The 25,259-nt window shown below is 35.2% G+C and overlaps 1 protein-coding gene across 17 annotated transcripts in view; it reads left to right on the forward strand.

The window, feature by feature from the left end:
- FRYL (FRY like transcription coactivator) overlaps positions 1–25,161 on the forward strand; it is a 152,005-nt gene extending 126,844 nt beyond the window's left edge. For 9 of the 17 annotated variants that reach the window (XM_071743601.1, XM_071743600.1, XM_071743599.1 and 6 more), the window contains 11 exons: positions 1,744–1,949; positions 2,847–3,017; positions 6,462–6,715; positions 8,912–9,119; positions 11,105–11,254; positions 13,975–14,073; positions 18,436–18,504; positions 20,962–20,979; positions 21,892–22,002; positions 23,370–23,566; positions 23,933–24,370. In XM_071743601.1, coding sequence (XP_071599702.1) covers positions 1,744–1,949; positions 2,847–3,017; positions 6,462–6,715; positions 8,912–9,119; positions 11,105–11,254; positions 13,975–14,073; positions 18,436–18,504; positions 20,962–20,979; positions 21,892–22,002; positions 23,370–23,566; positions 23,933–24,191 — 1,742 coding nt within the window. In that variant the 3' untranslated portion in view covers positions 24,192–24,370. Of the gene's footprint in view, positions 1–1,743; positions 1,950–2,846; positions 3,018–3,477; positions 3,608–6,461; positions 6,716–8,911; positions 9,120–11,104; positions 11,255–13,974; positions 14,074–18,435; positions 18,505–20,961; positions 20,980–21,891; positions 22,003–23,369; positions 23,567–23,932 lie in introns of those variants that run through there. The other 8 variants (XM_071743589.1, XM_071743595.1, XM_071743602.1 and 5 more) reach the window with 4 other exon arrangements.
- Positions 25,162–25,259: the final 98 nt, after the last annotated feature.

Genomic DNA, 25,259 nt, shown 5'->3' on the forward strand with positions numbered 1-25,259 from the left:
CTTCAGTTCAGCCAATATTTAGATCTTCTTAGGAAAAGTATAAGCTCATGATGGTGTATTGCATATATATTACCACACACTATACAATTTCCTTTTTTAAATATTAGTAGTCAAATAGTTCAGAATCATCAGAGCTCAGTAATTTTAATGCTAGATGGGGCTTTGCAGGTAGGATGCCAAAAATTGAAAATGTTGCTAAAACAAGTTAATCTTCAACTTCATTTTTGGTATTACTTTAATAGCAGACCATAATGAAGAAAAGACAGTTTCTTTCTTATTAATTGCCTCTTTGCAACATATAGTGCTATACTTGCAAACAAAACAAAAAAGTACAGCTCATAAAAGTTCAGGGCATTTCATATAAATTGTGCACTTGATACAAGAGCTGCCTAGTTCTGCATCAAAAATATAGAATGCTCTTTATTGCTAAGAATTGTCAGCAGTATGAACTAGGGCTTTCTGGGGCTTTTAAAAAAAAAACTTGAGTAATATTTAGATTAAATGTAAATGTTAAAGCCCACAGAAATAGTACTTTGTTGTTTCTGGGATTCTTTTGCTCTGCCTTAACTTTTCAGCTTTTTTGGAGCAAAGCAAATCATTAAGGGAGAAAAAGACTACAAAATATTTAGTTTGTTTTGATTATTTAATGTATTATGATAATCTCTTAAATCACTTCTAGAGAAACTCACTGTTAGAAGTGTTTTGGAACCCATACTTATATATTTGGGGCTACATTGTGAAATCAGAACTGTCTTTAGACTGAAGTTGTCTGACCAGGTTTTCCATCTGACTTAGATGAACTGTTGAAAGCTGACAGTTACTGTACATGTGAACTAAAACACACCAGTGTTAAGATATTTAGTATGTTGGATGTTGACACCCAGATATCACAGATTTAAAAAGTGCAAACAGAAAGAATCCAGCTGTTGCTCTTCAGGATTTATTTCATAAAACTGGCACAATGTAGCTGGTTAACAATTAATGAAGACAGTATTTTTTTTTCTATCAGCCTGTATATGATTAATGTTGGTGGTGCTTGGTCAGTTGGATGTGGTCAGTTTAGATTCGTGTGTGTTAGTTAAAGAGTTTCACCTAATGTTTGTTGAAACAGTTGTTTCTGTGTTATGCTAGAGAAAATGTACCATAAGCATGCTGGTTTTAGTGTTTTGTCATCAGTTTGTTTATTTTTTTAAAAAAATCTCCCATCAGAAAAAAATTATTTTAAATACTAGCTTTTTGACAAAAGCTTTTTTTCAGAGCTTGAATCAGTCTTTTACTGTTGGCACATCTTATGTAATAAAACATTTTTCCCTGGTTCTAGAGTATCTTTAAGTGTTTGTCCTCATTCTTTCTAATTATATGTGTTTTCCTTTTTGCTAACCAGGAGCTGCAGGTAAGTTGCAGCCTGGTGCCCTGGCTTGTTCATCTGTTGTTGTCCTGTGGTGTGTTTGTACTTTCTAGTCAGATATAGAAAACTGATACTGATACAGTTCTGTATTATTTATTGAGTTACTTTCCAACAAGGTATTCAAAATATTTCTACTTCATTTGCCATATATTACAGATTTTACTTTATCTGCAAATATAATTTAACAAGGTATTTAAAATTTTAATAAAAATTAAAGGGCTGATTGAAACTCTGTTCATAATGCATTCAATACATGTGTTTTCTGTGTTGTACTTCTGTATTAATTTGATTATGTTGAAAGTCTACATCCAGACATGCTCACACTTGTTTATTACAGGGTGAAAGCATGGACAACTTCAACTGGGGTGTCCGCAGGCGCTCTCTGGACAGCATTGACAAAGGAGACACACCATCTCTTCAGGAATGTCAGTATTCTGGCAGCACACCCAGCTTGAACTTGACCAACCAGGAAGATACTGATGAGTCTTCAGAAGAAGAAGCAGCCTTGACTGCAAGTCAGATACTGTCTCGTTCACAGATGGTAAGTTATTTTTCTGTGAAAGGAAGCTGAGAACTTAAACTTTCACTTTTTAATGGGTAAGTCTGGCTCACACCTTTAGCCTAAGTGAACTGCAGAGGAACCAAATTAATTAAAACTGCTTTTTCATAGCAACATCATTGAAGGGAGAGCATTACTTTACCTACTGATGGTACATAACATGTTTATAATTCTAGCACAACATTAAATTTTTAGTGTCTTTAAATATTTAATGTATTTGCCTAAATGCAAATATTGTGTAAGTACATGCAAACTTGCATGTGTTAGATGAAAAGTGTGTGCCTTTTTGGATTCTTAGCTTCAAAAAAGACCCTGAATACTAAATAAGAAAAACAGCAGTAAGTAGTCCTGTGGGCTCAGTTGTTTGACCATTGAAATTGCCAATTTAATTACAGATGTAGAAGGATGTGTACCTATATCTGAGGAAAATTAAGGATGCTGGCCACTCAGAAGTCTTTCTGCATTATATAAATTAAATAAGGGAAGAATATGTGAACAGGGAGCAGCAGGGGTAGGATGATGCTATTCAGACTTTAGGCAAAGTTTGTATAAATGTTCCCCATAACACAGAGCTCTGTCTGCTCTCCACTGTTTTCAGTTTAGCATTTCACCAGTGCCAAAGAACAAGAAAGATACATTTTTGAGAACAAGAAAGCATACAATTTTCTGGATCCCAAAAATAACTGCAACCTTAAATATTCCAGAAACATTTGATGCTTGTAATGGCTTCAGTGTACAGCTGTTAAACTTCCAGTATGTAAAGAAATTCAAATAGCCATACTGAAACAGCCTAATTCCAAACTAAAGTGTGTTTTTACTTTTAATTTCTATGTCTGATAAATTACGAAGAATTTTACATTTCTTTATTTTCTGTTGCAGTTGAACAGTGACTCTGCCATAGATGAAACAATATCAGATCATGCTGGTTTATCACTTCAGTCTCAAGATTCCACTAGCAGTGTGGGAACAGAAGAGGTGCTTCAAATCAGAACTGATACCCCAAGTTTGGAGGCTTCTCCTCTAGATAACTCTAGCAACCAGCTGCCTGAGGTGGGGAGAAATGTGGGCTGGTGCATGGCTGATTTGGGCTCCTTCTAGTGTTTAGCAGCAACTTTGGCTTTCTTTTCAACTGCATTATCATCTGTTACACTGATTATTTGATTTGCTTTTAATATTTCTAACCTGTAGGAATGCTTCCTACAAAATGTTTCCTCAGTATGAAAACTGAGGGGACTTACCACAGGTTAAAAATATTGTTGAAGGGCTGATGATGATCATTTTATGGTGCAGAATGAAAATAGGCTAAAATTCAAGATGATTTTACTTGATATGGTTGAAATCCTTCTTGAGCAACATTTTCTATCAAATACTTTTTTATTTCCCCCTCTTTTTTTTTTTTTTCCTTTTTTTTTTTTTTTTTTTTTTTCCCTCTCTCCTCTTTTCTTCCCCCCCTTTTTTTTTCCTTTCTTTGGGCTAATGTGGTTGGTGCTACATGGGAATAAAACCTCAGGCCAGCTGGGTTAGCAGTTGGTTCCATTAAACAATCCTTTAAAAAAGACCACAGATGCTAGTGGTATACTTTTTTGGAAAGGCCTGTGTGGAGTGAGACAGATTTCAAGCTAATGGCCACCTGGAAATCTGTGAGTACTTAAGTTTCTTAGTCTTTAAAATCTTTAGAATAAATTAAAATTTTGAAAACTCATTTGAAATAAAAAACTTTTCTGGTAAAATTCCTGCAGTTGTGGCTAAAACCTCAGTATGTTGGTTTTTTTCTTGAATTAGAAGTGGCTTGATTTAGGTGGACATTTTAATCTCTTCAGTTAAAACTATTGATGCCACTGGTAAATTTTTTTTTGGCCAAGCATTGCTACTCCCATCCTTAAGAGGATATTTTGTTTATTGTGTTTTCCAGAAAATGAAGTTATTCGTATATGTATCTGAATAACCTTTGCATGTTTTACACATAAGAATGAGTCTTCATCCAACTTAGTTTAAACAGTTAACTGCTGAGCAACTTACTGTGGTTTCTGAGCCCCAGACTCAAGTCTACCTGTTTTGCTACCTAGAAAATCACTCTTACTAAGAAGCAAGCCATCCACCTAGTTAACATTTAATGAAGATTAAGTGTAAGAACAAAAGACATACTTTAAAGTACAAAAAAGGGAAAGTGTGGGTGACTGGTTTCCTGTAATAAGATACCTTCTACAAGTGTAATATTGTGGCTTTCATAAAGAAGCTTTTCCCCACATGTTTTTTTAATTTTTCCATTAGTATTATCTTTGTGCATTTTTGTAGGTGTTTGGTAACACTGCAGTTAAATAATTATCATCACTCTTGTAGAGCACCTGTGCTTAGATTGTTAAACAAGTTATTCTTTAGTGCTTCATCTGCTTGTCTGCCACATGCATTGTTGTTCCAGTAGAACTCTGGCTGAGGATGCTTTCACGTAGGCATAGATGAGTAATGTTTAGATTTCAAAAGGTAGAAGCAATAAGCTGGGATTTTACAGGAGGAAATTCACCACAATGGAACTTCAGTCTTTTCCATCGTTTGCTTGTGGTACCTCAGCTGTAACTCATTTTTACATTTTCATAGTGTTTCTGAGACTCCATTTATACTTGGATTCATTTTTCTTATGCAACTCTTTTTATAAAATCAGTATACTTCTGATAACCCAGGTTAAAACATTCACACAAAAAATCACCAGTATCACTAAAATACTGAAAACATTTAAAGTGAGCTGTAAAACAATTTAATGACTGTCCTGTTTTGAACCAGAATAGAAACAAACAAAAAAGACTCCAAATGTATATAAATACAATTGCTAAATATGGGGTGTTCCAGGGTTATTTCATGCTTGTCAGAATATGGGTTTCAGTCAAATACACATTTTCTTTAAGCTCAGTTCAACACTAGGTTATTTCTGTACAAGTGTTATCTGTATAGTTGGATTTTGTTGCCAAATGGGAGAGCTGGCTTTATGCCTCTACAAGAGAATGAACTGGAAAATATGTGCACTATCTATTTATTTTGAAAAATTTGTGAAGCCAGTGAAACTAATTTCGTTCTAAATTCTTATATCACACAACTTGCAGCATAGTGCAGTTGTTTTTTCCTGTTCTGTTTTGCTTTATACGTGACTCGTTCAACAGGCATTTGTCAGCAGAATGTTTTTTAATATAAAAAATATATATCAAAATGTATCTAAGGTAAATTTTTTCTTAAAAGAAGCTGTTATTTTTTAAATACTCTATTTTCAATTTTGAGCAGTAAGTTTTATGACAGTTTCTGACTAAAGTGATTTTTTGTCTTAACTCTGGGTTTATGAGGCAATGGTTTACTAGATGTAATTTTCCTTAGGTTGTGTGATGATGTAATGTTGTTAACTATATAAATCACATTTTAATCCACTTAAAGAACATTCTTGTTGGTAATAGACATGTCCAAAGTTACCCAGAAAACTTCAGTGTCGCATAGAGGAGTGTCATAGTCAATGTAAGATAGAATTGTCTTTTTTAATGTGTACAGTTATTACCTGTCAGAGGATGTGTTCAGATGAGGAAAGCTGTGATGTGTATGCTTAGAGGCTGTCCAAAGGTTCATTGACCAGGCTTGGATATGCCAGTAAGGGAAGAGCATCACACTGCAAATGAAGTGTGATAATTTGTGCCTTTAGGAAATAGCAAGTGCAAAAAAGTGTTTATTTTTATTCCACAGAAAAACCCAGTAAAATGTTTCAAATGGATTGATTGTAAATTAACTAAATCTGAACTCCTCTGGTCAGTATAGCAGTGTTGATGAGTATGAGAATGCTAATGGAGTAAGAGGGAAGGGGAAAAGGGTCATTCTAATATTACCTACCTGAGTTTAATTATTGTTTCTTTAAAATTGCCAGAGATTGAAAGCCTGCATTTAGAGATTCACTGATAAACCCTTAAAGTTCTCTATATTAACAGTAATGGCAAAATAATAAAAATAATGTAATGTCCCTTTGCCATTGTTCACCTGTTACACTGTTTCTTGGTTATGCTGTAGAAACTTGTTAAAAGGGAGAAGAGCACAAAGGAGAAGAAATGTTCTGTACTGGTTCCAGACCTCAAAGGCAAGCATGAGGGAGTCATGCTTGTCCTTACCTGGAAATGTAAAACATGAAAGTCTGGTGTTTGTGGTGATCTAAATATGCTTGAGGATACTTGCCTGTATTTTTCTCAGAGTGTTCTCTTAAGCGATTTAGTTGAGTGTATTTGAGAAAGTGTGTTAGCTATAAATAATAAGTCATATTCTAGGAGATTGATGCTAACCAGGAGGCATAAACTTTACAAATAGACTGCCTATCTTTGATTAAGTAAAGTTGTGTAAACAATCCAAAGAGCTGAATTATTAAAGTGTAAGTGAATGTTTGTAAACATATAACTGTTACTTTATCGTAATAAAAACTGATAAGAACTCATAAGCCCTGACAATAAAAGTAATAACAGTGTGTCTGATTCACAGGAAGTCTGTTCTGCAGTAAGGGATGAACAGGTTAGTACTACTAGTGAAGACACTGGGTCGTATCTACTGCAAGAACAACAAGACTGTCTGGTCTGTCATGAATCTCTTGAGTTGGAAGAGACCCCAGAACTGGCAGAGGCAGCAGGTCCTGAGAGCTATTCTGAGTCTATTTGTGAAGAGGATGTCACTCTTGCTTTGAAAGAGTTAGATGAGAGGTGTGAAGAAGAGGAAGCTGACTTCTCTGGTTTGTCTAGGTAAGATTCATATTGGTTCTAAGTAACAGAAGTTAAATGTTACCAGCACATGAATCAAGCAAAGTGGTCTTTCTTACAGCGTGGGTTTTTCCATGAATCCCATAATACAAATATCTAAAATGATACATCTGAAATAAGGGTTGGTTGGTTTTGACTGTTATAGCAGGTAAACTCCATACTTTACTCAGTAGTTTTTTCTGGTACAGAGACAATAGCTGACCAGGAAAGGATGAGAATTATTGAGTAAAAGAAATCTAGCAGATTTCATCACCATTGATAGGATGGAAATGTGAAAACAGGTCAGGTAGTGTTTTGGAGTGTTTTCTTGGCAGTCATCAGCTGCAAGTAAGTATAGTGTGGGAAAGCCCTTGAACCATTCGAAATTATGGCAGAACCTATTTGATACCCAAAGACAAAGATAGGAAAAAAACATACTTCTTTTAAAATGAAAGCTCCTGTAGGGTTGGCTAAGTTTTATTTTCAGTTTTAAGTGTTTAGGTAGGTTTTTTTGTCTCTTGTGTATGTCTAAGATGTTTTAAAGTAAAATAACATTTTTCCATAGATAATTATTAAGAGGAAATAGATTTCAAAAAAACTATGGAGAGGAAATGTTAGTTCATCTTAGCTTATTGAATCATATTTAAAATTAAATCCTTGACAGTATCAGTCTAAGAAGGAGTGAAAACAAATAAAACCCTCCCCAACCAAGCCTCTCCAAAAAACACAAACAAAAAACCACAAACCAACAAACAAAAAAAGTACAAATGCCCCAAAATTCCAAATGGTTCACAACATTTTAAAAAATCTGTTAAAAATTTTGATTTATTAATAATATAGACTTGGTGCATATTAGAACAAAGACTTTGTGTATGTTCTGTCAGATTCTGTAAGGAGCCTTCTACAGAAAAGGACACAACAAAAGCTGTAAAGGCCCAAGTCATTTGAGAAGGTTCTACTGGGACAGGGACAGAGAAATGGGGACTTGCAGTCCTGTATAGAACTTGCAGCAATATGCCTCGCATGAATTAAAGACTGATACCAGTTAATAGAGGTTAATTTCCTAATGTGCAACTGAAAAAACTCTTATGGTTTTAGTTCATTTATGCTAAGCAGGCAAAAAGAAACCCCATAGCTTTAGTTTGAAAACTGAGAGGGGTGATTATTACAGGGTAGATACAGAAGTTAGAAAATGTCTCAAAATATTTGTGAAGCTTTCTTTTCAGATATGATACAAAAGGGAATTGAATCTCAGCTTTTCAGCTTTGTGCTACTAAAATGAATATACCTAAAACCAGCACCAACACTTCTTATTTAAGACATACTTGGTGCCAGTGTGAATGAGGTGGTTGTTATAGAAAAAAATGGCATGTGTTTAAAAATTATTTTAATAAACTATCTGTACTTGTAATCCTCATACATGTATTTTTTCTGCTGAAGTATTAATTACAGTACAATTATACAACTGTCAAAATATATCATTCCTTCTAATACAGAATATTTTAAGAATTGAGTTAATGATTGTAAGTAGTAGCACTGATTAATTTATAGCACTGATTAATTTGATATTTTTATTGGAGACTTAGGGCCTAATGAAAAGTATGACTGCAGAAAGCTCTTTGAAGAAAGGCACATTAAATTGATTGCCTGTATAAATAAGTGTTGCAGTCTATCTCCACCCACTTATGATGTTACTTAACACAGCTGTAAAATACTATAACACTGATAAATGAGTTCTTTTGTTTCTCTTAAGGAAAGCTAGAATTTCTTATATATTTGTGTACTATATGTTTATGTGAGTAAAATTTGAAGAATGAAATGTTAATTCAGTTATTAGGGGCAAGAAAAAAGTTCTGAGCTGTATACATATGTGTATATATATATATATATATACATATATATATATATAGTGCTATGTATAGCTATATGTAACGTACAGATAGCCCTTTGTGGGTATATGTAAAAATAACATTTTTTATAGACTTTGGAGGTGTTTTGGAATACAAGCAATTTTTATATCACAATAGCAGAAGTTTTTGATTTTTAGTCTCTTTCTTAATTCATAGTTACCTTAGTTGAATAATTATATTTTTTACAAAACTGCATTCTGAATTCTTTTTTTTCCTTCTTACTAAAATGAAGGGGGGTTTACCTAAAACAGTTACTGAGGAGTTAATTTCTGTGGTTTGTTATTTGTAGCCAAGATGAAGAAGAACAGGATGGTTTTGCAGAAGTACAAACGTCCCCACCTCCTTCACCATTTCTTTCTGCCATATTGGCAGCTTTCCAGCCAGTGGCATACGATGATGAAGAGCAAGCCTGGCGCTGCCATGTCAATCAAATGCTGTCAGATACAGATGGATCTTGTGCTGTCTATACATTTCATGTCTTCTCAAGATTGTTTCAGGTCAGTAAATTGCCAGTGTGTGGTTGGTTGTGTGAAATCCTTTTTTTTTTCTACTTTCGGCACTGTTCTTCCCCTCTGTAACTGCAAAAACTAAGATTATGGTAGCAAGAAGCCTTAGAAAACAATTCATAAGCAGACAAAAAAAACATACAGCTGAAACAATGTATATGATCATACACTATTTTTCCATGGGGTATCTGATGCTTCATTGTCTAGGAGTGATTCTAGTTGGGGGGTGGGGAGGGTAATGCAGCTCACAAAAACAGTTCAGTGTTTCCTGTAAGCTCTTAATTCAGGCTGTATCTTTACTTTTCTGAAGGTCACCTAGGTTCTGGGCTGATTACAGAATTAATTACTTCCTCCTGGGTTTTCTGTGGGATTCATTATCATGGGATCACAGCATGACAGACATTTACAAATTTATCGTGTGTCTGTCTTGAGAAAAGGGTTTTTTTTTCTGCAAAGATATAACTTAAGGAGATCCAAAGATATAACTAGGAAATCCACAAAGGCTGGAAGTTTGAAATGTCTCTCTTTACATTACGTCATATCTTGTATCCAACACAAAATGCTTATGGCTTAATTTTTCTGGCTTCCTCCTCCTTATATGTAGAGGTGTTTGGGGTTTTTTTTACATTTTCAAAGTGGTATCACTTGAACATGAATTATTCTTTACAATTTCTTATGGGATAGGAGAAGCACAATTATTCCACTACAGGCAACATGCCAAGTGACCTAGGAGTGAATTCAGTACTACAAATCAAAACCTTGCAACTCCAGCCCTTTCCTATATTTCCAATGTCTATTTTTCAGTATATCATAATAAATTTCTCAGTGAAAGCCTCCACTTTGTTTTACCATGCTAGCAAGCTTTTTATGCCATATATATGGGCAGGTTTAGAGTTAGTACCTAGTAACCCTAAATGAACCCCTATGTGAAGAATTCATACTTTACTTTATCCATGGAATAACTAGTTTCTGTATCTATACCTGATTTTAGTTGAACTAGGTATTTTGCCACAGTACTGTGAAATTCCTGTTCTTGTTTTCAAATGTTTATCTTCTTGCTTCATCTAGACATCAGGGATTTAGTTTGTCTGTATTATACCAAAGCTTAACTGCTGTTGCTTTTCACAAATTCCTTCATTTCCTGAAAGCAGTAACACGAGAGTTCATATTCTCTTGTGAGCATTGAAGAGAGAGATAGAAAGAAAAATGAAACTTTTTGTGGCTTGAAAGGATAGCCCTCAATCAGCTGGAAAGGTGGATATTCTGGGGAAAGGGGCAATAGTAATAATCCAGGGCTCAAGCCTGGGCTAAGAAGTTTTCCTGAGGAGTTGCTACCAGGTACAAGGGAGGGTTAAAAATATTAAATGCAACCCTGGAGGACTTGTTTGACCCTTTCCATTTTGCCTTCTGGCTCCTATGCTGTGTTTAACTTTGCAGGTGTAAAGACCATCTTTGTATAGTTTATTCTACATGTAGCTTTCTAGGGTTTGTGATACTTAGCAAAGCACAGCACTGTATTAGGTCAAGCTGAGACTCTACACAACTGAAGATATTACACATAGGACTGATTTTTCAGGTGGCAGTTCTGGACAAACATTGTGCCACACAAATAATTTTCTGACTCATAAAATTCAGTGTATCATTTTCTACTACACAAACACTTGAAATTAATTTAACTGCTATCTATCTGTGCTGCATAAAGGCAAATGGTCACTCAGCTATACTGACAGTAAAGGCATAGGTATGAAAGGAGTAATTGTCTTTATAGCTACAAGCTGGTTTTATTTATTGGTTGATTGCATTTTCTTAAATTAGTTTTAGATAAATATTCACAGCATATTGCATATTAGTTTGTAATTTAGTGATAAAAATATATCCTGTCACGATGGAAATTTGTCCTGAAATTCTTGATTTGAAAAGCCAGAGGGGTAGTAATATACAATGTAAAATAAGCGTTTTTCCGATTTTATTTCCAGACCATTCAAAGAAAGTTTGTATCTATAACAAATGATTCAGTCAGCTTCCTTGGGGAAAGTCTCCAGCGCATTGGAACAAGATTTAAGAGCTCTCTGGAGGTGATGATGTTGTGTTCAGAATGTCCGACAGTCTTTGTGGATGCAGAAACGGTAAAAATCTCCCAACTGCCCTGCTGAAATCCCCCTCTGCCTAAACAGTTTTATTTAGCATACACAGTGATGTTTTATCATTTGAAAACCAAAAAAAAAGCTTCAAAAGATTGTGGAAGGTTGGAATCAAATGTGTTAATTAGACTTTTGCCTTTTTAAGTGTTGCTCTCTAACATTTCAAGTGTCTCATTAAAACACTTGAAAAATTATCGGATGTATAAAAAATAAAAGATGGCTTTTATAGTTGAAATCAGAAAGGAATTAAAGTGTTAGGTGGCCACTATATATCATGAACATTTAAAAACACAAGTAATAAATGAATTTTCTCCAAAAATAACCTCCAGCTTGAACAGTGAACTTAGATGATGCTGGTTATCCCTTAAATTCCCTTTCTATTCTTTACCTTCCCTGCTTCTTCATATTTATTTTAAAGTCTTTAAATAGAGAAGAAAAAAGAAGACTACTTATCTAGCATCAACTTTGCCTTTTTAAATTTTGTCATTGATTCTATGTATATATTCTGTGATGCCTTCTAGCTAGAAATACACAACAAAAGCTTTGAATTGTGTGTTGTTATACAAGTTAAAATCTTGGGTTCTAATTTTATTCTGAGAAGTCAGCTCAATATTCAGCAACAGTCAAAAAAAACCCAAAACACCAAACCTCAAATAATAGCTACTTCCTGAATTTTGGGGGCAGTTCTGGTCCCCTGCTCTCAGAGAAAGCACAGTTGAACTGGAAAAGATACCAAGCAAGAGCACAACATGTATGCAATATGTGGAATGGCTTCCATATAAGATACAAGTGTGTAGGCTAGGATTTTTCTCTTTGGGAGAGAAATCAGCCCATATATGTCTTCATTATTATGGAAAAGTGATAGAAATTACTATGTTGTCATTTTATTTGATGTTCAGAATGATCAAATTAAGCGAGCAATGACTTACAACAAATACAAACCCAAAGATTGGTGGTACTGCACGTGACAGACAATCAAACTGTGAAGCCCTGGCCGTTTTTACTGTATCTGCTCGTGTTTACAAAAAGCAACAGAAGAGGTTTATTATAGAAATATCCCTGGATAGGTTTTTGAATATGCAGAACAAGAGGCTAAGGAAGCATTCTGGAGCAAGTGGATCACCACACGCTTCCCCGTTTTGCCATTCCCTAGGCAGTTGTTATTAGACATTGTCAGATGGGGGACAGAGATGGATGGATCTTTTGCCTTGAGCCACTGTTAGACTCTTCTCCTGACCTCTTTTTTTTCCCTTGGTGCCAAGGGGCAAATCTGCTCTTAAGCTTTTACTTCAGAATCTGGGGACTGAAAAAGCATGATACGGGTAGGGCATTTCAAGGGAACCCTGTGTAATGATGGTTCCTTCATTGTTATTGTTTGACAGAAGTTATTGTTTAACTTCTGCCACTTTAAAAGCAGTAGAAATTAACCAAAAGAAGAAATCTGTTTGGAGTAAGACTCCACAAGAAGAGTTACACTAGTGTCTAGGTAGAACAGCGTGTGAATTTTAACAAATAAATATTGTCTAGGAAAATACAAATATAAAAAGGAATAATAAATATTATGTATGTGCACACAAGTATCCAGACTTAAATTTGTGTACGTGCATATATACATATACACACATTAGGGTTGTTATACTGGCAAGCACTGTTTAGATATTCTCCAAATAATTTCACTGAAATTAACCTACTTGTTTATCATATTACTTCTTGCTAAGAAAAAATGGCTAATCCAGACTAATACTTGTGCACAAGTCTTTGGTTTCATGATGTTTACTCGTGTACAAGATTGGCATTTGATTCAGATTTATCCTTTGATTGATCCAGAAAGTTGTTTTACAGCAGAAAGATATCCCCTTCCATCAAAAGACAGGCTCATGAGCAATTTGGGAGTGCCTCATGGCCAACTGCTGATGCAAGATGCTCACTGAACTTCTTTGCACTTTTTGTTATTGCATACCTTTAGTGCAGAGTAGCACTGTGCCACAGAGCCAGAACATACTTCTTGATTGATGTGGATATGATGTTGGGGCTAGCAGTGTCTTAATAGAATAGTAATAATGGTGCCCTTGGAAAAAAATTGGGCATCATTTCCACCCCTGCCTGAGTAATGTGGGGTACTGTGATAGACTGTTCCACAACTTCAAGTTGACCAAGAGGTTCCAGGTAACAGGGATTGGAGAAAGGTACAAAGCTCCTAATGTGTGCAAGGTGTGACTAATGTGAAGGAGGAAGCATCTCGGGCTGACACCTTTGCTGGTGGTATAGTTTGTATATTGGGAAGGGCAAATAACACTTACTGGACACTCCTTAGGTTGCTACAGGAGCAATCCAGCAGTACCTATTTTCCTGCTGCAGGCTATTTCATTTACACTAGCTGTGTGGATATAAAATATTATTATTCTTTTTGAAATACCAAAAATTTCTTTGTAATCTTCCTTCAGATATTAACTAGGTATTGCCCTTCTTATTTTGGAGTCAAAACTGTTGGTCACTGATTTAACTGATACAGCTACATTTGTTAGTTCAATAACTCAAAGGTGTCACAAATTATCTGTACCCAACTAATTGGAATTTGATAGTTTTTTCAAATGTGGACTTAGTCTTTCATATTTCATAAGTTGGATATGAGACTGTAAGATTAGACTATATGGTTTATAGTTATATGTTACATGACTACAGAGGTGATTGCTTTTATCTTTCAGCTAATGTCTTGTGGTCTGCTAGAAACATTGAAGTTTAGTGTTCTAGAACTCCAAGAACACCTGGATACCTATAATGTCAAAAGAGAGGCAGCTGAGCAGGTGAGTATCTTATAGATCGAAACAAAAAACTGCAGCATTTTCTTTGAGTAGGGTCTAATATTTTTTCTCTCTCAGCATGTTTATCTAAAAGTAAATTGCAGGACAAAAAATCCGAAATAAAACCAGTTTTCCTTTATACTGTTCTGTGTGTATTATCTTAACATGAAATTTTTGTGTAATTAATTTTTGATGCATATATATTTTTGAAATTGACTTTGAATATATAACATTGCACAAATGCATCAGCATTGGGAAAAGGCACATTCTTAATTTAAAAATGCTCTTAAAACATTCAGATATTCTAAACATTGTTATCAGTTGATCCTGGTAATTTTTTTGTTTATTAATGTTCTGGCTTATCTTATTAGACTAGAAGGGTGGGATTCACCTCCAGATTAAGATATTTGCAGATAACTATATGTGAATTAGGTGGCTTAACACCCTCAGTATACAAGGATCAAATCTGTTCAATGAAAGAAATTACCAAGTGATGTGTTTTATCCTGATTCAGATACTGACCTGTTGCTTAGCTGAAGAGGTCTTCATACTATTTGTTGACTGGATTTCACACTGAGTGTAAATGGGGTCTTAAACACCTGTGTTATACATAGACACTTAAATTTAATCTCTCATTCCTGCAACTGGATCCTGTTGAGACTGACATTTATGTTGGTTGTTAGAATAATACAGTTCAGTTTTCAAGGTCTGTGTTGGTGGTTGTATCATTTCCGCACAGAAACACAAAATTTAAATGTTTGCAATTTTTGTAGGAAGTGTCTGTGTTTTTGTGAACCTTTGTGTGAAGTTTAGGAAGGAACTTCAGAAAACCGAAATGGGTAAGATTTATATTTCACGAGCTAAAAGGAAACGTAGATCTACAATTGGTTTTGCAAGTACAAGAAGAGAGAGAGAATATATGAAGCTTTTGTTGTAGAGAGAAAGTGCTTCCCAAGAAAATTAAATATGCATTTGAAGGAACTTATTCTCAGCAGCCTGTGAGGCCACGACAGTGTCTCTATGGGCAAGTTTTAGTGGTGCAAAACAGAACGAGAATTCCAGCCATGACGTCTTGCATAGCTATGTTTTGCAGCCCAAGTGGATCCATGTTGCTTGATCATACTGAGTTTATTTGGAAATTGTGGCCTCTGACTTGCAAAGATTGCTGACATCTCATCTGTCGAGTAGACATCTTTCTGGGGGGAAAAGGATCTCAAGAGAAATGCAGTTTCCTCAAAATCTAAAGTATGCTACGCATCACTGTTAATGTAGATAAACTGTTCCTAGGATCTGAGCGAGCATTTCTGCAAAAGATCTGCTGCACTTGTTGCCCTCTGCTCAATGGTAATAACAGTTTAGTTGTAAACTGACTCATGAAGTCTGATGTGGTGAGCTACATTCTGCCATTTAGATTTATTGAGAAACAAAGGATTCATCAAATGATTGAAGTTGCCTTACTTGATTTAATATGTAATGTCCAATGCATAATCACTCCAATGAGAAAATCATGCATTTTATTCCTCATTTTAGAGACCAGCACTGAGGCACAGAGGGGCTGATTTGCCTCAGACTCAGACAGGAAGATTTGAGGCAGGGTAAAGGGGAACTCGTGTTTGTGTGTATGTACTTGAATTGTGACTATCCAAACGTGGAGGAATTCTCTCTATATAAACTCCTCATTTAGCCTTCAGCTTTTCATAGCAGTAACAAATTGTATCGTTGAGTTGATTTTTCTAAGTATGACGAGTTAAAATTTTGTCCCTTGAATTCATGTAATGTATTTTTAGCTAATAGTATTATAATAATAATAATAGGGCATTTCATATTGACATGGATCCCTGCTTGTATATTCAGAGCTTTTTTGCATTTGATTTTACTTGATAAAGCAACGTGGATGTCAGTTTGATGGCCTCTGTCAAGGAGTGTTCTTTTTCTGAAGTGCAGCTGTCAAAAGGGTGCCCAGTAACATGTATCTGTGGTCAGCTTGTCTTCTGCCACAGGATTTGTGAGTGACTGGAACAACAGGAAAAAGGTTCACGGGATTAAAAGAATTTTTCTGAAATAACTAGGAGCATTTTTTCAGGGTTTTCTTTTTAGTTTATTGTTTATAAATAGAAAGAAGCAGTACCAAAGAGGAAGAAATGTGTAGTTTTGATCAATCACTTTTGACAGTATGTCATATAGGTAACTCAGTGCATTATGTATAAAAAATTAGCATGTTTATTTAGAAGAAGTGACTAATTATCTCAGATAATTTATTTTTCTACAACATTTTATAAAGCATTTCTTCAGCTGTTTGCCCTCAGTGGTTTTTTTATTTGTGTATTATATAGTATATGTAGACTAAGAATCTTCCAAAACTACTTCTCAGTTAGGTTTTACTGGTTTTCTTACTCTGACCTATTCAACAGACTATAGACAATGATTGAAAAAGGCTTCCTCAAATCAAATTTAAATTTCTTTTATTGCATGCCATTGTGCTATGCATCCTATTCAATTGGGAAGACCTTATTGCAGGTTCTTGTTGGGTTTTTTTCCATAGAAATAGGCAGAAAAATACCAAACTAAGCTGTTTGGGCTATTGTATAAAAAAGTAAACATAAATTAACAGATATTTAAATAAATATAATTTGCATGTTAAACCCATGTCCTCTAGAATCAACCATGGAAAATTCTGTACATTAACTTCTTCAATGAAAAACTTTGTTTCAAGTTTACCCTAATAGATGATGTTTGTCTCTATCAGTGCTGTGTGTGGTACTGCCATTCACATGAGTGGGAAGGCACACAATCTACTGCTGTTCCCAACAACGTCTTTCTGCTATGATGAACTGTAATGATGATTCTGTAAAAATTTTTAGCACATTAATTTTGTCACCTTTTTGGAGCTACTGTTCAATTTTTGTGCAAGGAAACTGCTTTGACGTTGTGTGTATTAGTGACAATGACACAGCATTACACACATGTAATAGAAAAGAGAAGGTTGTATGTATCATAAGATTCTAGGCACACCCTTTATTCAGTCTGGTTTTGTGATTTAAAAAAATTTTAAAGGTCAGTATGTGAAAATATATACTAGCCTCCCCATTGCTGATGCTGTTTGTTCCAGTGCAAACCTATTCCATTGTTACTGGTAAGTGCTGTCAGATAAAAAGAAAAATGAGATTTGCTGTTTACGTTGGTATCCATGTCACTAATTGAAACTGACACCACAATATTTAGAGAATACCATTTCTCCTCTTGATAAGCACACAGGCCTAGTTAATTCACTAAGTAACCTTTATTCAATTGAGCAGATGGGAAATCACATTTTTCTTTTTCTTGCATCAGACAAAGGTTAGAAAAAGGTCACTAAGATTTCCTGTGAGACTGAAGATACCAAGCACCCAGTATGCTAAATTATTCTTCCCTGGATGTATAGAGCCTGTTCTTTATTTCAGAAGATAATCTGCACTTTATCTCATCATGACGCATTCCCATTTCAGTAATAGCTGAGTTACCTCAGCTTGCAGCTGCTTGCGCTGTATGGCAAAATATGCTGGGCACTGTGTCAATTAGGTGATCGGACTGTATTGTCCAGTAGGAGAATATTTGATTTTGCAAATGCTTTATATTAACAGTTCTAAATTTACATTGTTGCTAAAGCCTAGAAGATGAGATTTTACCCACTGAAATTGATAAAGTTCTTGTCCGCGCTGGGAACTAGGGTTAAATACAGCCCTGTATTTATGAAAGAATTAAATCTGTATGTTTGCAGTTTGCAGTGTGAGAATACTTCATCTCCCTAGTTTGTGTCAACTGGAGGTGATGCTAAACTCCCATTGAAGAATTTAACTTTTTTCCTTTCCATCCAGTAACTAACACTTGAATCTAGCTACACAGGAGACCTCTCTCCTTCTGTTTCTAAAGTAGTCCAAAGAAATAGAACAGCCTTACTCTCTACTTTGAATTAGTGCTATATTTTAAATGCTGAGTAATTATGTTGGTATAAAGGTTGTTCAGCAAGTAAAGAGAAAATATGATCTCATTTAATGAACAGGATTTTTCTGCCTCCCCCCTCCCATACGTCTCACTATAACAGCATACAGATTCAGTCACAGATTAGTATTTCTGCTAAAGTGTACTATCCCCCCCATCTGGGGTAATGCCAACAGGAGATTTACAAGGTAAGGGACACAGTAACAGTTACAGAGTGATATCTTGGAGTGAAAGATCCTTAGTGGATTGGTAAACAATTTATTTTGTATCTCAGTTTCCTACTTAATTTGAGAATGTGCAGGATTTGATGTAGTGTTTTATGCAGCTTTATGGTCTACAGTTTGCTGTTTCAGAAGATGTTTAATCTTGTTTATATTTATTTTGCAGTGGCTAGAAGACTGCAAAAGAACATTTGGTACTGATGATGGTATTCATGGCACTAACACAGATGCCCAGGTAGGCGTATGACAGTTGTGAGTCTCTGGGTATGAGATTAAAAAACATCTTTTCATCAGTTGCACAAAAATTCCAATATTTGCAGAGAGATTAAAAATGTATGAAAAGCTTTTCATTTCAGTTATCATACTATCTTCTGGAAACTCATATTCTTATGAAGTAGCAGTCTAATAAAAAGGAGTCTTCTTAATAAAAGTTGGAAACTAATCTTGGGTTCTAGACTTAATAACACTTGAGTAGATAAGGAAGCTAGATACTATCTGTGTTACCAGCAAGACTGTTTTTCTGCAGTAGTTTATAGAAGAAAAAAGATTAGCATTCTGTTTACATGCTCAGATGAACTGTCTAGCCAAAAACCTCTGCTGAATGTAATACAATTAGTACTATATAAATACGACCTTTCTGGAGCCATTATTTTGGGTGGGTAGGAACAGGAAGTAAAGTAGCAGTATCACAAAAATCTCATGAAGCTCTCCTGTCAAAATACTATGTAACAAAAATAGATGAAATAACCTATTAATATTAGTTCACCATTTTGTATGTATTTGCATGGCAGTCATCCATGTTTAATATTACTAATGGCTATAGTAAGTGATAGCTTTTCCCCAGGTAGACTGGGACTTTTTATATAACAGTAGCTGCATAATATTGACACTAGATAAAAAAGCAGATTTTAAAAAAAATCATGAGTAGATACAAGAAATCTGCCATATAGAGTCCTGTAACAAGAACAGTGAAAGATGTAAGAAAGTAGAATTTTTAATATTTTTCTTTTTTTATTTTCAATCTTAGTCTACTAGGCACTTAGACAATTTTTCTGTATGTGATCCTTTCACTTGCAGGTTTAGTTAAAATAATTGTAACTTCTAGTATTCACTGAGAAAGTAGGATCCTGTTACCCAGCTTCATAAATACACTCAATTTGCAGAAGTTCTAAAATTACAGATAGCAGCTTACAGTGACTTAAAGAAGATGGAGAAATTACTGAGTACATGATCACTTCAAAAGTTTGTTGTGGAGCTGATACAAGTCCTATCCACTCAACCAGTTAATACTAAAAATATGTGTTGTCTTTCTTAGGAAAACAGATCTGTGCTTCAATCAACAGATATTTTTCATTCACTCACACAAATTAGATTTTCATACTAATTTTTAGCACTGTGCTCAGTACAGCTAAGGAATAGTGAAATAAATTCTGTTCTGGTTTGTGCATTGCCAACAGACTTGCAAGTATATCTAATTATTGGATTTTTGCTATCAGTACTTACACACAAGCCTGAAGGAATGCATCTGGACTCTGGCTATTTGTGCAGGACTGGCAGGTAGAAAAATCAGATTATTTCTCAAGTGAGGAAGGATGTGAATGACACTGAAGCAGTACAAAGCCTTTTTAAAGGAAAGCCTCTACTTAAATTTTCAGAATGGATATAAAGGTGTGATTTTGGGGAAGAGGGATTATTTATGGCTGACATTAATAATGAGATTTGGCTTAAAAAACACTGGAACGATTACAAATATTAACTGCCATTCCTCAGAGTCGGATTCTCTGTGTATTATTAAAGTAAGTCATAGAATTCTTGTGTTCTCTGGCATTTCAAGATCTCTCTTTGCAGTGTTCTGTGCATCAGAAGTTTTTGCTTATATAGTAATTGTGCTATGTATATGCCAGCACAGAGTACAGAACAAAAACATGCAGTGTTTATAGTCTGTTAGCACACAGTGTGTATGATTGTCCATGTAGTGAAGCTTAACTGCTTCTGCCTGTGGGAATCAGGTATTTTAGATATCAGATGTTTACTATTTTACTTGCTTAAATGCTATCAATACACTTAGTGCTGCTGTGCAAAGCACAGAAGTGAAGTGCCTGTTTCTAGTTTGACAAATATACTTTCTGATGGGTTTCCTCCCTGTCCCTCTGCCAAATGTTTTCCTGAAATAGCTTGTAAAAACCAAGTGCAATTAAATTACAGAAATCTCACAATGAGGTTTTGAGAATTGAGTTTAGCAAACCCAGGCATTTTCTAAACCAATTCAGAAGCCAAGTTAACATTACATCTCAGATTTTAAAAGGCATTAGTTTTGCTTAAACTGTAGTAGTACACAACAAAAAAGCAGCATTGTACAGATACCAGACACAAGGTTTTGATTTCCTTAAATTTGCAGACTTTTAAGACTACACGTAGTATAAAAACAAACAGGGTTGCAACTGAAGTACCTAAGTCATGTTGTAGGACTACACAGCCAATGCTATATTTTTAGTTGTAACAGCAAGTAATTTCACTTCAAATTCAGTCTGTTATTTTTTCCGTTCAGGGTGTATTTGGAGCATGTTACTTGTATTTCTTCCTTCATTTTACCTGGGACATCTTTTACCCTAATTAAAATTATTTCCTACACTAATTCTTGATCTTTTTGTCTTTCTTTGTGTTTTTGTGACCTGCTCATCTTCTTGCTTAGCAAATGGAAATTCTAGCAGTAAGTGACAGTTCTTGATTTATCAAATATTTAACCATGCCAGTCACCAAACTGGTCTCTATCTGTCTCGTCCATTTGTGACATAGTGATGTCTTGTCATAGACTGTTACAAAAATGCTGTGTGCTTCAATTTTGCATCATCTAACCCAATGAACTATTGGTCCTTTGTAGATAATAGGATCCTGTAGTTAGTAGAACGTTACAGAAAATTATTCCATTAGCACTAGCTTTTATGTCTGTAAAATGGTATTAACACTGTCTGCACTTTAACTAGTGTTTTAGACACATAAAATGGAAGCAAGTCAATGGATAAGTTAATGCTGCTGTTCCATTTCATTAAGAATATATCGTGATATTTTCTAAAGTAGAATCAGAACTACATTTTGTAAAGGAAACACTATTCTTGCCTCCATTAATGGAATTACTCTCCTCTTACTGTATCAGGCAGTTGTAAGCTAAGGGCCAGGCTATCTACTGCACTTAATTATATTAATGGATATGAAAGATTCCTTACTTCCAGACAACTGCTTCTTTTGGCTATTAGAACTTAAATTTAAAACAGTGAAATAGCAACAATAAAAGTGATCCATGAAACTCTGTCTAGGAACATGAGGTTTCAAAATACCTTTTGAATAACTTTACATCCCACCCCCCTTCTCAGAAATGTAACTTTGTATGAAAAAGTTAACTTTAAAACTTTGTGAGAGAGACTACCTGTAAATCTGGAACTGAATGAAGCTTTCATCTGCTTTTTGTTAGCTTCTAAGTCTTTTTGGCGTTTTCTTCACTAACCAAGTAACTGCTTTTAATTTTGCACATTCTTTACTGAAGAAGTTGTCATTTATTGTCTCCTGTACTGGATATTAGATGTTTTGCACTCCCTGAATATAATAATGTTGGTTTTGTTTGTAGGAGCTGGAGTTGTGTCGGAGGCTATACAAGTTGCATTTCCAGTTGCTGCTTCTGTTCCAAGCCTATTGCAAACTTATCAGCCAAGTAAAAACAATTAAAAAAGAAGCAGAGGTAATGGAAACCATGCCATTTAGCTACCAATTGTTGACATTTTAAAGCCAAACCATTTAAAATACATTATCACATTTTCATCAGTGGGACACCTTTTTTAGAAACTGAAGGAGGGTACCAGCTGTTTTATAGACAATTAATGAAGAATTTCAGTAGAGTTTGCAAGAATTTTCTGAGATGTTCAATTACCTGTGTTGATTTTTGTACAGCTTGAAAGCTCTTAAATAGACATGAATGCAGGGAGTCCAATCATAAGGACTTCAAGTTTCAGTAGCACTCCTGGTATATTCTAATCAAGCTACAATCAAGGCACATGAACTCCAATCAACAGAATTCTGTGATGAAGCCCCTTTCTATCACTCCAGTGTTCCCTATGGTGAACACTGTCACTGGTACCAGCTGATTTATGTAACTCTGTCACTTCAGGCACCATTCAGTCACTCTGCAACCTTTGGCACAATCCAAAGAGCAGTCAGTAATGCATTACTGACTCATCTTTAGTTTACTGTGCATGAGGCATTACTGTGCCTCATGTTCAGTTTCACTAACTTTTACAAGTGAAATGTGTTCTTCAGCTGTGCACTTGTGATATTAATTGAGTTTATCTGAATGTGTTATCCTATTAAGTATAAGAAGTTCTCCCCTAGATCTGCAATGCAATAAACAGAGGTAGCAGGAACAAAACTTGTCCTGGTCTTGCTTGATACAGCAGGGAGGAAAATGAAAAACATGGATAGAAGTCTTTGAGTAGCTTAAGAAAAAACGATGCATGTTCCTTACTTAGATTTCCAGATTTTTGTAGAAGCTGCAAATCAGTAAGTCCGTTTCCATCTGGAGAAAGTTACAGGAGATTGGCATTGCACCAGTATCTTTTACCTAAGTTAGTCATATGTGGAATCATATTATTAGCAATAGTGTTGTCTTCTACCCATACATTGAAGTTAAAGCCATAGGTAGTATTATATACACTGGCTGCATCACAGTTGTTCTGCTGGGTCTTCCAGATTTTTCTCCATGTTAGTTTTCCTTGTAATAATAATTGTTGCTGTACTTTTCCAAAGTGTTTATTTATTTTTGTCAATTTGTTATTAAGTGATAGGGGGGGGGAAATTAATTTTTTAATCAAATTTTAAAAGAACTAAGATGAAAACTTCATCAGGAGCAAGCCCACATACCTGACATGAACACTTGGGCTGTTAAATTAGCTGTAGAGTTAAGCATCTGCAGCCAGTATTTGGAAGCTCTTTGCCTGCCTGTCATTTATGATTGCAAAGAGGAGAAAAACTGTATGTCAGATCTGCAGAAAGTTAATTTGGCTGAAGAAGGTACATTTAAATGAGAAAAGCTCACACTGAAATTTGTTTTAGGTCATAAACATGTCTGAAGAACTTGCTGTTCTGGAGAGCTGTCTGAAAGAGGCTGAGGCTGCATCAGACAGTGGTATAGAAGAAATTGAAATTGCAGAGGCTTCCCAAGCTAGCACAGAAACAGCTATTCACTCTCTCATTGAAACCCTGAGAAACAAGGAGTTTGCATCAGCAGTAGCACAAGTCAAGGCTTTCAGGTAAGTGCTTAAGGATTCCTCTGAGACCCGAGTTTGCTAATGGGCCTTTTTAATTTAGAGCTAGTGATAGGCACTACTCGAGGTTTTTCAGCTCTTGCTAGATGTCCTTACTGAACAGGACAAGTACTGTGGCTTCAGTGCAGCTTGATCATAAACATTTTGCAATTTATAATAAAAAAGGAATTTTAGTAGTACTTGTTCTTTAGAACTTACCTCTGAGAAAATGATACTGTTAACTATCAGGACTCTACAGAAGAAATATTCCTCTTGTTTTCCAATGTCTTCTGTTCAACTGTCTGTTTCAAGAACGTTTAAACATTTTCATATGTTTTTTTTAACATTTAAATCCTAATTGTGTGTTTACAGATCTATTTGGCCCCATGACATCTTTGGCAGTTCTGAAGATGACCCAGTTCAGACACTGCTCCACATCTATTTCCGTCACCAGACGCTTGGGCAGACGGGCAGCTTCGCAGTAGTAGGCTCCAACCAAGATATGTCTGAGGCCAGCTCCAAGCTGATGGAACTTAATCTAGAAATTCGAGAGTCACTACGCATGGTGCAATCCTGTCAGCTTCTAGGGAGAATCCAACCAGGAAAAAATCTCGTGAGCACTGGATTCTGAACAGCTGTCATTTAGAAAAGAACTGATGATGGAGACGCTTCAGACTATTATTGAGCACCTTTCATAAAAAAACAAAAAAACAAAAGAAAAAAAGAAAACCAAACAAAAAGAAACAACCCCTCCAGCAATCCTGACAACCAACACAGTTTCATCGCAGCAAGAAAATTGTTTCATCAAAAGCAAAAATCTGAAAATTGAAGTTAACATCCTACGTGACTGCTCTTTCTACACAGTAACTGTGTGGCAGTAGTATTTTTTTATTAAATTTTATGTGTGAAAATTAACATGAAAGGAAAAGGGCTTAACTGTAATGCATATGTAATGCATTATTTTCTGTTGAAACAGAACTATAAATGGTGTTTGCAGTAACAGCCTCTAAAGGTTGAATCAATTTCGCAGGTGGGATGAGGCTAAAATCAAGGCTGGTTTATTTTGGCTGAAGACCTGCAAGGCTTCCTGGCTTTCCAGCAGTAGTAGATACAGTTGTCAACTAGTACTTAATGAGACACTTTGCAATGTCATTAAGAATGCGTGGTCAAACATGAGGAGAATGATTTGTGACTGCAAAACCTGTTGACTTCTCAATATTTTATTTACATTTGTTGTCTGTAACAAGGAGACAATGTGTGTGAGTTAGAATGTATGGCTTTGTAACAGTTGTTTTTTGAAGGTATGGATGATTGTTAAATAAGGTCTCAGAGCATGCTTAAAAGAGCTGCAAGATTATTTTTGAAGAAATTTTATTTTATTAGATCTAATCCTCATAGTCTGTAAATGTTAGGACATTTAATAATATTTTAAACTGGGATTTCCCAGTGTTTCTAAAGAAATAATATATCTGTTAACTTTATTGGAATGCTGCTCAGTTCTCTGATCAGTGCTTATGTTACAAATATTGATAACAACTAACCAAAAAGTAGCTGCCTGCAGAGACTTTAAAATGTATATTAAAGATATATGCTGCCCATCAGCAATTCTCATTAGAAGTTAACTTATTTTATTCTGTAAATATTCTAGAAACTGTATAGTGCAAAACCAGTATTTTTCTTGTAAATTTGTGCAATGCAC

The sequence above is a fragment of the Heliangelus exortis genome, chromosome 4, assembly GCF_036169615.1.
Source record: "Heliangelus exortis chromosome 4, bHelExo1.hap1, whole genome shotgun sequence".
Taxonomy (NCBI): domain Eukaryota; kingdom Metazoa; phylum Chordata; class Aves; order Apodiformes; family Trochilidae; genus Heliangelus; species Heliangelus exortis.